At 31.7% G+C, this 18,720-nt stretch overlaps 1 protein-coding gene across 1 annotated transcript in view; it reads right to left on the bottom strand.

The window, feature by feature from the left end:
- The window catches only part of LOC143064140 (uncharacterized), an 82,393-nt gene that overhangs the window by 59,064 nt on the left and 4,609 nt on the right, over positions 1–18,720 (bottom strand). Inside the window, exon 2 of the mRNA XM_076236761.1 lies at positions 3,860–3,913. Within this exon, the coding sequence (XP_076092876.1) occupies positions 3,860–3,913 (54 nt within the window). The remainder of the gene's footprint in view (positions 1–3,859; positions 3,914–18,720) is intronic.

The raw sequence follows: 18,720 nt of genomic DNA, 5'->3' as shown, positions 1-18,720 counted from the left end.
TGATAACTATTTACACCACTGGGTCGATGCCACTGCTGGTGGACGTTTCGTCCCCGAGGGTATCACCAGCCCAGTAGTCAACACTTCGGTGTTGACATGAATATCAATAATGTGGTCATTTTTATAAATTTCCTGATAACAAAACTTTGAATTTATCGAAAAACTAAGGATTTTCTTATCCCAGGCATAGATTACCTTAGCCGTATTTGGCACAACTTTTTGATATTTTGGATCCTCAATGCTCTTCAACGTACTTGTTTGGCTTTATAAATATTTTGATATGAGCGTCACTGATGAGTCTTATGTAGACGAAACGCGCGTCTGGCGTACTAAATTATAACCCTGGTACCTTTGATAACTATTTACACCACTGGATCGATGCCACTGCTGGTGGACGTTTCGTCCCCGAGGGTATCACCAGCCCAGTAGTCAACACTTCGGTGTTGACATGAATATCAATAATGTGGTCATTTTTATAAATTTCCTGATAACAAAACTTTGAATTTATCGAAAAACTAAGGATTTTCTTATCCCAGGCATAGATTACCTTAGCCGTATTTGGCACAACTTTTTGATATTTTGGATCCTCAATGCTCTTCAACTTTGTACTTGTTTGGCTTTATAAATATTTTGATATGAGCGTCACTGATGAGTCTTATGTAGACGAAACACGCGTCTGGCGTTCTAACCTATAATACAGGTACCTTTGATGATAACTATTTGCACTTCATAGGCCCAAAAAAATATCTTTACTTATCATTTACTTCCAGCATATACAAGTTTATATCGGCAATGAAAACAAATGGAAGTTTTTAACGACCTTGACTGGCTATACAGCCCTTGCACGGTCGGAAAACGGCAATGATAAGTTACACATATTGACATCTATAAAATATATAAGTTTCTCATAGAAGGTAACCAAAGATTTTGCGACGATGCAAATGTTAAACTTTACAATATAAATAAATATCTTTAACTAATGAATTCAAATAGCAAAAGCTATGCAATACACAAATATATACTTATTAAGCTTCGTGTAAATTATTTAACAATGAAATACATTAAATATGAAATTTGGTGTTTTACCAAGGGAGCTAATAATTATTTAATAACACTGTCTGCCACACAGCATTTCGGGGACTCTCCCTCTGGTATCTTTCGTCTCTCTTTTATAGCTTACTATGCAGTGGCTTTTCTAATTATTGGGGGCATTATGATGACCTATAGTTGTTAATTTCTGTGTCATTTAGTCTCTTAGCAATCATAATACATATTCTTTTATATATATAGCGATGTCGTTATTACGACATAGCTATAACGACATAGTGATGTCATTATTACGACATGTTATGTCGAAATTACGACATAGCGATGTCGTTTAACGACATGTTATGTCGAAATTCCGACATGGCGATCGATGTCGTAATAACGATATATTATGTTGAAATCACGACATATTTTTTTTTAATGGCCCTTATCGGCTACCGTAAAAAGGACATAGAGCATGGCATACAATATATTTTCTTTAATTGATTAACTTTAACCGTTCATTTTTTGTAGACCCATGATCGATTAAAATTAAACTTTGCAATTCATAATTTGAATTTTCTAACAACATCTGGTGTATGTTTTTTTTTAAATCTTAAATCGAGGAACTAACATGTCTCTCTTTTTAAATATCAACATTTTTTCAAACGATACCTACAGATTTGAGCTGGGTTTATACAAATTCCAAAGAAGCAGGTCGGAATCATTGTAATCGTAATCATGTTCATTGACCATAACAACGTTAAAAGGTAATCATATAATGACGTTTCGTAAATCGAACCACATGATATGCGATTACAAGCACATGAGATAATGATAAAACCAAATCATAAAAAGATTTGCACATAATTAAATATAAGGGAAAATGCACATCATATAAGGATATTTGCACATCATATAAGTATATTTGTTCATCATATAAGGATATTTGCACATCATATAAGTATATTTGTACATTATATTATGATATAAGGATCTTAGCACATCATATAATAACATTTGCACATCATATCAGAACATTTGCACATCATATCAGAATATTTGCACATCATATAAGAATGTTTGCACAACATATAAGTATGTTTGCACATCATATAAGTAAAGGAGTAGGTTCAGTAATTAATACCCCTTTTTGGCCCCAATATATAGCAGTTTTACAAAATTGTGAAAATGTAATCTTTTAGCTATTTACTGGAAAGAAGAATGTATCTGCTACAAAAATATGGGCTGTTTTTGACAATACTATGCCCATATATCGGGTACTAGCATCATTAAGTCATGCTAAGTTACTGAAATCTTCACAATTTTAGCATTTAAGTTGAATTTTAGACGGTTTCCGTCTTAAATGAAAGTGCCCGCATTCGTGTTCATTCATAATATTAAAATGTAAGTTGTATTTAATGATAATACATAACATATATAAAGGTTGAGGATGAACACGGATGCGGCCACTTTCATTTTTGACAAAAAAACATCTGAAAAGTGACGTTTTTTGGCATATTTGATAGATTTTTCATATTTAAGCTAGAATCGGGGCGTTTTTATTGACTAACTCAGTTAAAATCTTTCACATAAACTAATTGAATCAATTGAAATAGACACTTAAGTGTTAAAAAAGTATGCAAAATCTTTCGTTAGATCAACCTGAAATTTGAGTACAAAATCGGCCCTTACCGTACCTACTCCTTTGTACATCATATGAGTACATTTGTACATCATATAAGTATATTTGCACATTGTATATGTATGGACATTATATAAAGATATTTGCACATAACATAAGCATTTTTGCACAAACTATAAGCATACATGTATTTCACGTCATATAAAGGTGTTTGCACGTCATATAATGGCAAGTGCACATCATTTAAAGGTAAATGCACATCATATAATGAAAATGGTCATAACAAGACAGTTTTGGCGTTTCATAATATTAACAGAAAGGTAGCCTTCAGATCGCGTTAATTGCAAATACCCATACATTTTTCTATTTCCAAGGGATATCACGCGTTTGATATACACCTTTAATATTACTTCAATGAAAATATGGCCAGAAATTTTCACGTTAGATTGCTAACAAGACCGGATGGATGAACGCCCGTTATTTCATTGTCACTCTCAATGCAATGCGCGAGACAAAAAACAAATCTATAATAAAGAGACGACAAATTGATATTCGAGACGAAGGGCAGGTTGAATTTTAAAGTAGAAATGTTTTACGCCATTACCTTAAATAATTTTCATTTTTAAACAATTATTTACTGAATTTCGGGTTTCAGTTTTAGTCCTTTTCATCATCCTCTTCCCAAAAAAATCAAATGGTCATACATTTATTTTTATTATTTATTCGAGGACCTACATTTCTAGAAGGAGTAAACTTTGTTAATTGTTATTGCAGTTTAATCCTATCGACATATATGGGTTTCAGATAATTTTTTTTTAGAGATAACAACATCTGTTAATATTGGGTTTATCTGTTTCATTAAGTAATTAAAAGATTAGGCGTTTCTGTTGTTTGCAACTATACCATATTCAAATTATACCTCTGATAAGATAGGAGTACTTCATTCATGTCTGCACATAGAAAGCAACTTCGGGGATCGTTTGTGTTCTAATTAAACTGAACTTTTATAACAAGAGATTACAGAAAGCGTGTAAGCCAAGGATAATATTTCTTTCAAATAATCGACTTTGAGCAATCATGATGAAGGTAAATCCAGAAAAGCGTGTCGGACGCAATACATTTATACGTATTGTTTTAATTTTGTTTTATTCAAAACAATGCATTATGGTAAAATATCAGAATACATACCCAGGACAAGACTTAGTGCCATACTGGTAGGTCTTTGGTCTGTTGCAAAAATGTCTATAAAGTATGAAAATATAATCTAATGATAACATCAACATCACATTGTCATTTGTCAATTATTTAACTTTTGTATTATGATCATCCCTAAATTTCATTACTTGCTATACCTATACTCAAAGTAAAGCACTACTACACTAGAACGAACAAAGCCTCAACCATGACATCACTTATTGCAGAGAATTTTCATTCTTATAAATCAAATAATGTGCAATATTAGCCCGTGGTGGGGTTACTGACCATCCTTTCGGGTATAACTGTGCCGACAGCACTTGCCAAATTATACCTTGTTCTTACCAAAAAACATTGAAAAACATACCCTCTTCTATAGACACGCTCACCGGGAATAATCCTGTTCTAGACCGGAAAAATTAGATGCTGTTCTAGTCCCGGGTTCTAGACTGTATCTTAAACAGTTAAATAAGCGATCCTGTTCTAGAGGAATACTTTGATTTAAAAAAAGACCCTGTCCTCACCAGCAGGGCATGAAAAAGAGAACCTGTTCTAACCAGCAGGGCATGAAAAAGCGACCCTGTTTTTCGGCACACTCGTACCACTAAAATATAGGAAGTAACCCTCCGGGAATATTTGCGATTTTTTTCTCAGAAAATCTTAAATACATGGTATTGATGTGATGAAATGAACCTAAAAACATATTTAAGAAAAGATGTGGCAACTTTAAAGGTTAATATATGTAAGTGTTTCTTTTTTAGTTTCACTGTTTTATATTTAAAATGAAAAATCATTTACAACATATTTCAATTAGTATGCCAGCACTGCGTTGTTCGAATTTGAGTTTTCTTGTTACATGTTATATATGTTTCGCTACATTATTTGAATTTGAGGAGGTACGATTATGGTCAATGTGAAAAGAATTTGACGAATTTAAAACCCCATTTAATTTATCCACGATGTTCGATCGTCCTAAGTGAATAAAGATGAATTCGCAGCAGTAGTGCATAATGAGGTTTTACTCGATATAGCAATATGTAATAGATTCAGCTGTCACGAACTCTTACATTTCGGGTTTTGATTTTGGTATGGGCTATGAAACTATTCAATTTAATGTATGTTATCACCAGCTGATCAACCATTTCCCATTTGAGCGGTTTTTCCCCCAGTGTTTTGACATTAAGCTTCTCTATTGAATACGTAATGACAAAAGAACTTGATTCAATGTTCCAAATCTACAAAGTAATATGTTGATTGATTTTGTTTTTTAAATGTTGTTTAAACAAGGCTAAACATGTTTTCTGACAAATGTCAACGCTTTGATACACATGAAGAAACGTTTCAATCTTTACAACTGTACAAAAACAATTGAGGGGCAATGAATGAATATAGAAAAGAGAAGTATTCTGCTGTTCGAAATTAATAAATCGATTGGAAAGAAACCCAAACAAATCAGGAGATGTTTTCACAAAAAAAAACTTACGACTAAGATTGGTCTTTTAAAGTCATGAACAAATCAGTATATTTACGACCGATCTTAATCGTAAGAATAATTTGTGAAAAAATGGTGGGCTGAACCTGGTTTTGTTGCATGCCGAACTCCCGCTTTAATGGCCATGTTAAATATAAAATTAAAATGACAATATTACATGACAGCAATACAATACAAATATAAATACAATAAATCTTAATCTTAAATTTTTTTTGTGAAATCGACTCCTGGGTTACAAACTAAAACTGAGGGAAACGCATCAAATATAAGAGACAGAAACACAACATTAATGTGTAACACACACGGAAACAAACTCTAATATAACAATGGACATTTTTCTGACTTGGTACGGGATATTTTAAGAAAAAATGGTGGGCTGAACCTGGTTTTGTTGCATGCCAAACCCCCCGTTTTAATGGCCATGTTAAATATAATATTAAAATGACAATATTACATGACAGGAATACAATACAAATAAATGGGAGAAAATATAGGACAGAGAAACACACGAATAATAGCTAGGTTTAAAATTTAATACGCCAGACGTACGTTTCGACGACACAAAACTAACCAGTGATACTAAGATGAAAAGGATTTGAAGCCAAAACAAAAAATTGAAGAGCACTGAGGACCAAAAGTTCCAAAAAATTGTGACCAATACGGGTAGGATTTTCTTTAAAAACGAATGTGTCCATAGTACACGGATACCTCACTCGCACAATTATTTTTTATGATTAGGTGATCATGAAATTTTGGAACAAGTTTAATTGGGATTATGATTGGAAAGATCATATCATAAGGAATGTAAACTAAGTTTCAAGTTGATTGTACATCAAATTCATCAACTACTCCCACAACTAAACACTTTAACCTGAAGCAGTTCAGACGTACGAACGGACTGACGAAGGAACGGACGAATAAGCCAGAAAACATAATACCCCCTTCTATCGTAGGTCCGGCATAGAAATATCCTATCTCCATTACTGTACAAAATTATGTTCATTTACCTGTGTACATTATTCATATGAGTGGCATTTATTTTTAATGTTACGGTTGTCTATTTGAATTTCGCCCATTATTTTATTGATATTGTATTCACTTTCTGCCATATATCATATTTATTCGTTCAGTATATATTGATATAAGAAGACAATAACAATTATCAGTTAAAGTGCGGAATTCAACACGGAGCCTTGGCTCACACCGAACATCAAGCTATACAGGGCCGAATTACATGAAAAGGTAAAACCATTCAAACCGGAAAACCAACGGTCAAAACTTCACAAAAAACGAGAACCACATAAACAAAAGACAACTACTGTACATCAGTCTTCTGATTTAGGACGGGTCTAAAATGTAGTGGCTTTTGAAATGGTCTCAGTGGTTTGTGTTAATATATCTTTTGATTGAATGTAACCATTGCAATTGATATTTCATATTGTGCTTTTATATGTTGTGATGTTACACTATTGTTGTTTTATGTAATTGTGAAAGTTGGCACCTATTTCAACGTTTTAACCCGTTGTATTTGTATAAAACTTGCCTAAGTAAGGAACCTGATGTTCAGTGGTTGTCGTTTATTGATTTGGTGGATATTGAAAACCCGAGGGTATCACCAGCCTAGTAGACAACACTTCTGTGTTGACTTGAGGTATCATTAATATGTTTGTAATTATAAATTAACGCGCGTCTGGCGTAAATACAAAATATAATCCTGGTCTTAAAATGAGTTTGTTAACCTGTTAACAAAACCTCGAATTTTCAAAATAATTCTAAGGCTTTTCTATCTCGGGAATAGTTTACCTAAGCTATGTTTGGCAAAACCTTTTGGAATTTTAAGTCCTCAATGCTCTTCAAGTTTGTACTTTACATTGCATTTTTACCATTTTTTAGTGTGTCTAGTTTCTTGATTTTTATATAGATTAGACAGTTGGTTTTCCTTTTTGAATTGTATTACACTAGTCATTGATGGGGCCCTTTATAGCTTGCTGTTCGGTGTGAGCCAAGGCTTCGTGTTGAAGACCGTACTTTGACCTATAATGGTTTTCCTTTACAAATTTAGATAGATAGTTGTCTCATTGCCCCTCATACCACATCTTCTTAAATATATTCATAAAATCAAAACAGGTAAAAAATATGTATGTAAAGCATTGTTTACACAGAAAACATCAATGTATTGGGAATGGAATGCAATAGGTAAATACTGGTTAAGGTCTCTAGACGGAAAATATGATACAGACTTTATTATATGTTCTTGTTTGGATACTAGAGGTATTAAAAAAATGTCTAAATTTTATATAAAATAAGTTTAGATTATGAACTGACTTGCAGAAAACTCAAAACTATTTTTCAAGAATGTTGACCTTGTAGAGTAAAATTTATTTAGCAATTGTCAAGGTTCATGCTTTAAATCATGCGATTTTTGTCTCCATTGAAATATTTAAAAAAAAAAAAGATATATTCAGACTTAACTTATCGATCAGATCGGTAATCGAACACTAATCGATCATATTTGATCAGTACTCGATTGATGACTTGAAGTCATCGATCAGTAATCGATCAAACTCTCTCAGGAGTTTGATCGATTAGTGATTGATTAGATTATTGATCGATTTAAGACCGATTACTGATGGATTAGTGATTGATTAATGACAGATTAGTGATTTTATTATTATTGACAAAACAATGCTATTCCAGAAATAAGCCTTATGAAAGACATCATTTGTGAAATAAAAGTTCCATGAAAATATTTTCACCATTGCCAAAATTTTCTGAAATTCCTGGATTTACTCAGTAATACATGTTTATACAATATGCAGTTGTAACCTAAAGAAGCGTATTTAAGGTGGCTCGGGCCTATTCGAAGTTTCTATCAGAAGTGCCGTATTTTTGGTTATTTTATTCTTTAAACAAAATGAATCAAATTGGTCGAAAAAAAATAGGGGGTCACGGACCATTTAAGCTCAAAATTTTACTTTTAAACAGGTATGTAAAAGGGGCCATTTTTCAATGAAATGATAGGGAAAATAGAGGTGTTGACATATTTTTATCGCAATTACAAAAAAACGTTCTATGACAATTGGTCCAAAACTGTAATATGGAAAGCTGGAATATAGCTTCAAAGAATGAGCCAATAAAAAACATAGGTCACCGATAAGGAAAGAAAAATATTTTGCCTTAAAACCCAAATTTTGGCGGGAAAATGGTGAAAATGGTTAAAATGTCATTTTGACCCTTTAACAAATACGGATAATAACGAAAATATTCTATAAGTCACATAACAACAATGATTTAACATTTCTAATCAATCAAAATATTTAGAAAAATTATGTCAAATTTACGACAAATACTTTTGTAATTCATGCGTGAAATTATGCGCAGTCGAATAGTCCCGAGCCACCTTAAAGGTTAGCCCTAACAAATTCCTGACTAAAAACTACATTTTTGTAGGTTTACCCATGTATATTAGTCCTAAAAACTATGATATGACGTCTTGAAAGGCTATTGTATTTTTTTCTTTTACCCCTTTCATTGACGGAAGGGGTCAAAGCAAAATTTAAAATAGCCTTCCAAGATGTCATAATTATTTGGACTACTGTTTATATAATTAGATATGACCTACAACATTATTTCCATGTGAATTTGGATCCAGCACTTACCCAACCCTTCCCGTATCATATTTTTACTTGTCAAAAATGTATATCTGTCATAAAATGTTTTTTTTTATGAAAATAAGATTAACCTAAAGTATACATGTATATAACTGATGAAAGATACATTGCTATTTTTTCTAAAGACATCAGAATTTCTTTTCAGGATACATTTGCAGTAATGTAATGTTTCATTATTATATATTGTTAATGTTAATTAGGTGAAAATGTCAAAATAATAGGATCAAAAGCACAAACAGCAAATAAATAGCTGGTAAGATTGTATGGGGAAATTGATTTAGATATAATTGATTTGACCACACTATTGGAAACATTAACAAACATCAAAAGATTCTGACATCTAATTAGTTTCAGACACTTGTGATATAAACAGGCAAGTTGAAAACTTCACCTCCATCTAAATTTCACGATTTTATCATGAAATATGTAATAGAGCTTGAAATAGTGACCATGGTGACCAGCTCATCCCTACCACTCAATTCATTCAACAACACTACCTGCTAAAGTTTACTAAGGAATGCAATAATCATTCCATAAAATTTCTAGACCTTGAAATCCTCAAAGACGAACACATGAAAATACTGGTAAGATATGAAATGCTATAAAAAAAAAATACAGAAAAATTTCAACATCTTCATAAAAACCCAAAACAAACCCATTTGGAACTTTAAATCCTATATTAAAGGCAAAGGTATTCATTTACATAGAAACACAAACCAGAAAGAAAACTCTTTATTGAAAAACCATTTTATTAACTGAAATTGGTAAAACAAATTTTATTAAATTCCATGACAGAAAAGATAAAATTAAGAAAAAGGAAAAAGTTTAAAATAGATGTTATGTAACATTTACATATTATCATCCTCAAGCAGAAGAACTTCAAAAAGTATTCAGGAAATTCTGGCATCTTATTAAAACAGATTCTTCAATAAGGGCTACATTGTGTATCATATCCCATTAAAACCTATCCATAGGATTCAAAAGAAATAGAACATTGGTGAATTAATGAAATGACCTATAAAATAGTTTGTATGAAGGTCACAATTCCTTCAAAATATTTCACTGTGCAGAACTAATTAATGACCATCATCATGTAAACCTCACATGTAAACTGAAATTCTTATAAGACAAAATTCTACCAGGAAACCACTGTGTCTAAACCACACCGGCAAAATTTGCTCGGACTCGATGCTATCTAACATCCGGCACAATGACGGAACACCAATATACAAAAGAAAGGTAGGTTTCTCCTTATTTTTTATTCTTTTTATGATATCGAAGAATATATATACATATACAACTATTTTCTATTGTGAGATGCAATATTTTCTACAACCGTTCTCTATTAACGGAGAAATAAGTCAAAATGCATGTCAAAATGACGAATTGAGTGAACCTTGCCTCGAAATTGTTTAATTTCTCGTTAAATTGTTCACATTGTACGGAAAGAAAGGTACGGGAAGATAGATATTGACACGGAGATTGCAAATTTAGTTATTATGAGCATCTCAATAATTGTAACTCTGTGTATGGAACGAAAGAAATGGGTCATGTCAAAATCGAACTGGCCGGTTTCGTCAATGTATACAACCCGGTTTCGTCATAGATTTCAAAATGCATAACCCGGTTTGGTCAAATAAAAAAAATCATAATCGCATTACATTATAATTGATTATTTAACTTCAGCATTCAAAAGGAGTTTTGTGGGTCGTTCGAAAACAAGTTCGTTCACCGGACAGCGGCTTATTATTTGTATGAGTCTCAGATTCAAATAAATAATAAGCAAATTCATACTCTTATAGAACACTTAAATTTTAATTTTACTTTGCATTCCGAAATTTTTTAACAGCATATTGAGATTAAAGCTCTCTAACTATGCTTTTTCTATATGAGTTATGGGAAAATATGTTGAACATTTTTAAACTTGAAATTAAAGTTTACGGTCTTAAAATTCGAAACACACATTTCATATGTGATTTTCTCGCACAAAAGAATGGTAATCTAATCATTCCATGTATGAAATCTTTTCTACCATCGTTAAAAATAAATCTTCTTAAGGATAAACGTCGATAATAAGACAAATGTATATGCATGCATAATCGACATAGAAAATGAATGTAGGATTACAACTACCATGCATTAAAATAAAATTTATTTATCACTATACTGCTATGTACAAATTTGTATAATAGTCTCAGGTCATCGATAAAATTCAATAATAAATATTTTGTTAACATTATTAAAAAAAACCAGTCTGCACTGTCGCCATTGTGTTATGATGATCTTACACTGATGTTGAACAATATATTTTGACAATATATACGGACAGACGGATTCAGTTTATTTCAAAGTGGGCGTATTTCGAACAACTTTTACATACCGCCGAGCGTAGCGAGTCCAACAATATTTTGATTATTTTTTGCTTTACAAAATCTTTAAATACAGGAATCAATAAAGTTTTGGCAACCAGAGGTGGGGTCGGGGCGTACAACATATACGTCATCTAGATTCGCCACTTATCTTATAAAGTGTATACCGAATTAAAATATTGTAAGAAATGAGAAAACAGGGCCACCCGGGCAATCGGATTATGTCAGTTGGATTATGTTTCTCATAATAAATGCCGAATATCAAGTTCTTTTTATCGATTTCTATACATTTTTTTTCAAATATATGTAAAAGTTATATAGGAAAATGATAAGGCAGACACAAATACAAATAAATCGACTTGGCCGATATCCTACTAAAACTTATTGAACTTAATTACGATTTTTTTTTTCATTTCTTTGCGTTTTTACACGCCCGTCCCAATTTTGACAGGCCGTATTATGGTATACACCCCCTCCTTCCATCCGTCCGTTCTTCCAGCTATCAGTCATTCTGTCCGTCCGTCCGTCCGTCTATCTATCCGTCTGTCCATCATAAACATGTGGCACCGTAACTTCAGGACAGCTTATCTCATTTTCTTAAAATTTAACATAGTTATTTCTTATAATGGCCAAACGATCTGTAAACCTTTTAGTGAAAATCTAGTTAAATCTTTTTGAGTTACAGAAAATGTAAGTGAAACAGGATTGTGGGGTTTTTTAACATGTCGCGCCATATCTCAAAAACGAAGTATTATAACTGCATCAAACTTTATACACTTCTTAGTTATATAAAAACTATAAACTTCTGTTTACTTTTTGGTGATGTTTAAAATTTTGGTTTAGAGTGATTGAATTTTTTTTGGTAAAACAAAAACAAAAAGGGGGGGGGGGGGGCATTTAAACATGAAAAGTTCATACAAATTCCAAGCGAAAACAACCCGACCATAGAGCAGAAAACAGCCGAAGGCCACAATAGGTCTTCAATGAAGCGAGAAACCCCCGCATCCGGTGTTGTCCTTTAGCTGGCCCCTTAATAAATATGTATACTAGTTCAGTGATAGTGGATTTCATAGTAAACTGCGAATACATGTATATTTATCATATTTAATGGATAATTTTAACTATGATACAAGTTTTGGCACAAATCGCGAATTAACTATACAGGCTCTGTCATAGGACGAATTAAGGTTTATTCATTATTTTTTATTATTTGTACTTTTGTTGTACTGTTTGTGTCAGCGACAACACTTTGACTCAGTCCATTTCCCGAGTCACAGGCCTGTAATTCCATGGTTGTCTTTGGTTGCTTTATACCATATGCGTTTTGAACATAAAATAGGCAGGTAGTTTTCTTGTTTGAATTGTTTTACATTTATAATTTAGGACCCTATAATAGCTTGCTTTCATGCGGTTTGTGTGCTTTTCTCCTTGTTTAAGGCATACGGTGACCTAAACTTGATTAATTCAACATCATTTATGTGTCTAAAAGAAAGTTGTCTCATTGTCAATGTGTATGGGATAAGTAGTTACCGTCACTTCTTCTAAATAAGACCTAGATATAAATGACGGTGATGTTTTGCAAACCAACTTTTATTCACATTGAAAATACAAAACTGTCAGATACATGTATTGTTTTCGAAAGTTATCTTGAAGTTTCAATTGAATTCGAACTGTAAAAAAGATGAATTTGAACTGTAAAAAAAATGAATTTGATCTGTAAAAATAATGTGAAAAACATGCCTAGGAAAATAAATGTGCTTACCAGAAACGGGGAGAAAGTTACAAATCTCACTGCTATGTTATGGATGCTTAAGTGTGAAAACTTGCTTTAGTGCGCAAGGAACACAGTATATATAGTACCAGAACATATGGCAGGACTGCATGCATGATAAACTTGTGCAGAACAGTATAGACTATAGTCGGTTTGGGACTGTTTGAATGCATAGTGTATATAATATAGTATAGTAAATTAAAATTATGGCACAATCAAAACACATACTTTTATTTTTCATCTTTACATACTACTATTATAAACAAAGAAAATATAATAATGTTACAAAATAATTAGATACCAGTGTTTGCTATTGAGTATTTATATTCCATTTAAAATTAGTTTGAAGTTAAGTGAAATAAGGGATACGCCTTTCATTAGGAAAATGTGTATTATCATAATTAACTATGTCCAAAAGTGCCTGTTTAAAATAGATTTTAATACGCCAAGTTTACCTTACAATAAATATATATTTAAATTCTCGAAAGACAATGTTGAGATCCGTGCCAAAGTTGCTTTTCATAAATTGTTTGTTAAAAAAAACCAAACAAAAAACGGGTGATATATAGACGAAACCGGGTGATTGTGTAGTAACAACATTGACGAAACCGGTTTATTTTAATTTGACATGACCCTTTTCTTTCGTTCCATACACAGAGATAAAATTATTGAGATGCTCATAACAACTAAATTTGCAATCTCCGTGTCAATATCTATCTCCCCGTACCTTTCTTTTCGTACAATGTGAACAATTTAACGAGAAATTAAACAATTTCGAGGCAAGGTTCACTCAATTCGTCATTTTGACATGCATTTTGACTTATTTCTCCGTTAATAGAGAACGGTTGTAGAAAATATTGCATCTCACAATAGAAAATAGTTGCATATGTATATATATTCTTCGATATCATAAAAAGAATAAAAAAATAAGGAGAAACCTACCTTTCTTTTGTCTATTGGTGTTCCGTCATTGTGCCGGATGTTAGATAGCATCGAGTCCGAGCAAATTTTGCCGGTGTGGTTTAGACACAGTGGAAACACTTAATTCAACATTTATTGAAATAGGATGAAATAGAAAATCAAAAACAGAGTTCGTGAAAAGTGGTGGACCTCTGGATTTTACCACCAAAATTTTGCATAGGACTGACACAATTTTAGTATTTTTCAATAGAATTAATAATGAGGACCAGCAGATTTTCTCCAAGGACCACCTGGGGAAAAAAGATTTCGTAAACTCTGCAAAAGAAACAAAAAATCTAAATTCAAATTAACAAATTTTACAAAATTATGAAAAAATCAATAAATTAAAAGCAGTAATAAACCAGGTGCTCCGCAGGGCGCAGCTTTATACGACCGCAGAGGTCGAACCCTGAACAGTTGGGGCAAGTATGGACAAAACATTCAAGCGTGATACAGCTCTGAATTTGGATTGTGATCAAATTTTTGACATTATATGTTTTTTTTTTACACAAAACAAATGTCAAGACTTTACAAATCAATTAAAGATTTCTTCTTCAAACTTTTTAAATCTAAAATTAAATAGTTGATCATGACACAGCATAGGTTTCTGACACAGAACTAATGTGGTCTAATGAACTTAAAAGTTTTTTTTTGCCTTTGAGCAATTCACTATGCTGTTGAATATTAATCCTCTCAAAAAAATGTTTGAAGAAATTTTCTTTTTATTTATGAAATCTGAAATGAGAAAAATTTAAACCCCCCCCCCCTTTTTTTTCACATCCCCGTTTCCCTTTTTCCAAAACTGATATCAATTCAAATTTCAAATGGAGTTTGCAACAATAACTTCTCTTTTAAATACATCATAAAATATTAAAATGTAAAATAAAGTGCTTGTTATCACTGAATGGTAAAGATTGGTTGGTAGTAAAAGTGAACATACATTGTTTATTGTATAAAACAATAAAAAAAACTTCATCAGCAACATTTTATATTGGCAAATTTCCAATGAAGTTATTTACATAAAGTTATTGGCAAATAAAAATAGAAAATGACATCATAGTCATGTCTGGCAAATGTCCAACATACATTATCTAAAAATATTTTAGATAAGATAAGGAAAAAAAGCTTCATCAGCAACATTTTATATTGGCAAATTTCCAATGAAGTTATTTACATAAAGTTATTGGCAAATAAAAATAGAAAATGACATCATAGTCATGTCTGGCAAATTTCCAACATATATTATCAACTACTATTCTATACAAAGAAAGATAACTCCAATTGAAAATTAATTGCTATTGCACAATATTGTGCAATTAGATATTTCTTGCTATTGTGCAATACTGTGCAATTGAAAATTTCTTGCTATTGCACAATACTTGATATGGAATCCTGATTTGAACCAACTTGAAAACTGGGCCCATAATCAAAAATCAAAGTACATATTTAGATAAAGCATATCAAATAAGCCCAAGAATTTAATTTTTGTTAAAATCAAACTTAGTTTAATTTTGGACCCTTTGGACCTTAATGTAGACCAATTTGAAAACTGGACCAAAAATTAAGAATCTACATACACAGTTAGATTTGACATATCAAAGAACCCATTTATTCAATTTTTGATGAAATCAAACAAAGTTTAATTTTGGACACCCATTTGGACCAACTTGAAAACTAGGCCAATAATTAAAAATCTAAGTACATTTTTAAATTCAGCATATCAAAGAACCCCAAGGATTCAATTTTTGTTAAAATCAAACTAAGTTTAATTTTGGACCCTTTGGACCTTAATGTAGACCAATTTGAAAACGGGACCAAAAATTAAGAATCTACATACATAGTTAGATTCGGCATATCAAAGAACCCCAATTATTAAATTTTTGATGAAATCACACAAAGAAAATGCTTATTTGGGCCCTTTTTGGCCCCTTATTCCTAAACTGTTAGGACCAAAACTTCCAAAATCAAACCCAACCTTCCTTTTATGGTCATAAACCTTGTGTTTAAATTTCATAGATTTCTATTTACTTAAACTAAAGTTATAGTGATCTAAGTACATTTTTAAATTCAGCATATCAAAGAACCCCAAGGATTCAATTTTTGTTAAAATCAAACTAAGTTTAATTTTGGACCCTTTGGACCTTAATGTAGACCAATTTGAAAACGGGACCAAAAATTAAGAATCTACATACATAGTTAGATTCGGCATATCAAAGAACCCCAATTATTAAATTTTTGATGAAATCACACAAAGAAAATGCTTATTTGGGCCCTTTTTGGCCCCTTATTCCTAAACTGTTAGGACCAAAACTTCCAAAATCAAACCCAACCTTCCTTTTATGGTCATAAACCTTGTGTTTAAATTTCATAGATTTCTATTTACTTAAACTAAAGTTATAGTGCGAAAACCAAGAAAATGCTTATTTGGGCCCCTTTTTGGCCCCTAATTCATAAACTGTTGTGACCTCAACTCCAAAAATCAATCCCAACCTTCCTTTTGTGGTCATAAACCTTGTGTTAAAATTTCATTGATTTCTATTAACTTATACTAAAGTTATTGTGCGAAAACCAAGAATAATGCTTATTTTGGCCCTTTTCTGGCCCTTACTTCCTAAACTGTTAGAACCAAAACTCCCAAAATCAATCCCAACCTTCCTTTTGTGGTCATAAACCTTGTGTCAAAATTTCATAGATTTCTATTCACTTAAACTAAAGTTATAGTGCGAAAACCAAGAAAATGCTTATTTGGGCCCTTTTTGGCCCCTTATTCCTAAAATGTTGGGACCAAAACTCCCAAAATCAATCCCAACCTTCCTTTTGTAGTCATAAACCTTGTGTTAAAATTTCATTGATTTCTATTCACTTTTACTAAAGTTAGAGTGCGAAAACTAAAAGTATTCGGACGACGACGACGACGACGACGCCAACGTGATAGCAATATACGACCAAAAAATAAAAATTTTTGCGGTCGTATAAAAAATGACAAACAGAAGGGGTGGTCTCTGCTGAAAGTTTCCCTTTAATCACCATATTTACAGAAAAACTCTAAACATTGCTACACAGTATCAATGAAAGGCCAAAACAATGATTTGTAGTTGCACTATGCAACTACAAATCATAGGTGGATATAACGGCCTTATTTATTTAAAAACAAATATGTTATATACACATAATAAAAAAAGACAATCACTGAATTACAGGCTCCTGACTTGTGACGGGCACATACTCAATTCTATTTAAAAACATCTTTAATTTCTTATTCATATTTATTCTACTTATCTTTAGATGTGTATGCTTTCGTGTGAAAATAAAACACTAACCACTATTGCCTTGCATAAGGACTATTTTAAAATTTTAGAAAAAAAGGGGGGATCTTTTGTATGTAAATTCAAAAGTCAATAGAAAGTTTTCCACTGACTCTGATAACAATCTATTTATTTTTATCAGTATTTTGCAATCCTTAGTAGAGTCATAGTCCACAGCTGGTCATTTCTGGTCAGTCTTCTACAATATTGTGGAAATTAGACAATATCCTGCTGTGAAGACAAACAAGTGTGTTTGAATAAATGATGTATCAATTTTCTGTTAATTGGTAAATGTTCTGGCTATTTAGTTGTGACCTAAATTCTGGCATTAGTTAATAATGTTATAGGACAAACCCTAAATTTCATATATCAAATTGCACAATTTATTTGTGTTGATTAATCCGTATATATGAAAAATACAGATTTTAATAAATATTAGCTTGGTTGAAATTTTCATCTTCTTAATAAAATCACAAGTGTCTGAAGCTAATATTATATGTAAAAATTAATTTTGATGTGTTAACAAAGGTCATTAACTTAAAAGGCATCAAATATTTATCAAACCATGGAAGTATATATATACTACTGTATTCAAGTCAAAAGTTGTTGTGAAAATCTATTTTTTTCACTCTTTTTGTCTTTTGGAAAATGTAGTTTGTGCTGTATTTAGACCCCTCTACAACCAAATTTGTTACATGCACACATATAAAAATTAGAGTTTTTATATCAATAATTATGACATCTTGGATGGCTATTTTAAATTTTGCTTTGACGCCTTCCGTCAATGAAAGTTTGTAAAAGAAAAAAATACAATAGCCTTTCAAGACGTCACAGTTATTGTACCAATATACATGGGTAAAGCTACAAAAATGTAGTTTTTATTCAGGAATATGTTAGGGCTAACCTTTAAATACGCTTTTCTTGGTTGCGACTGCATATTGTGTAAAAATGTATTGCTGAATAAATCATGGATTTTTTGGCATATTTAGACAGAAACATAAATTCAAGACTTAAAAATAAACACTGATGTCTGGCATGGGTATTGGTTCTAATCTTTACATTCAAATTTCCAGACATATTGACAACATCATGAAAAAAAAAATCCAGTATCTTCTTAGCATTGAAATGATTTTAAATTCTAGAATTCCAGAAAATTTTGGCAATGGTGAAAATATTTTCATGGAACTTTTATTTCACAAATGATGTCTTTCATAAGGCTTATTTCTGGAATAGCATTGTTTTGTCAATAATAATAAAATCACTAATCTGTCATTAATCAATCACTAA

This window comes from Mytilus galloprovincialis, chromosome 2 (assembly GCF_965363235.1).
Source record: "Mytilus galloprovincialis chromosome 2, xbMytGall1.hap1.1, whole genome shotgun sequence".
NCBI classification, from domain to species: domain Eukaryota; kingdom Metazoa; phylum Mollusca; class Bivalvia; order Mytilida; family Mytilidae; genus Mytilus; species Mytilus galloprovincialis.
The sequence above is the reverse complement of the archived record's forward strand: the minus strand, read 5'-3'. Positions and strand labels throughout refer to the sequence as shown.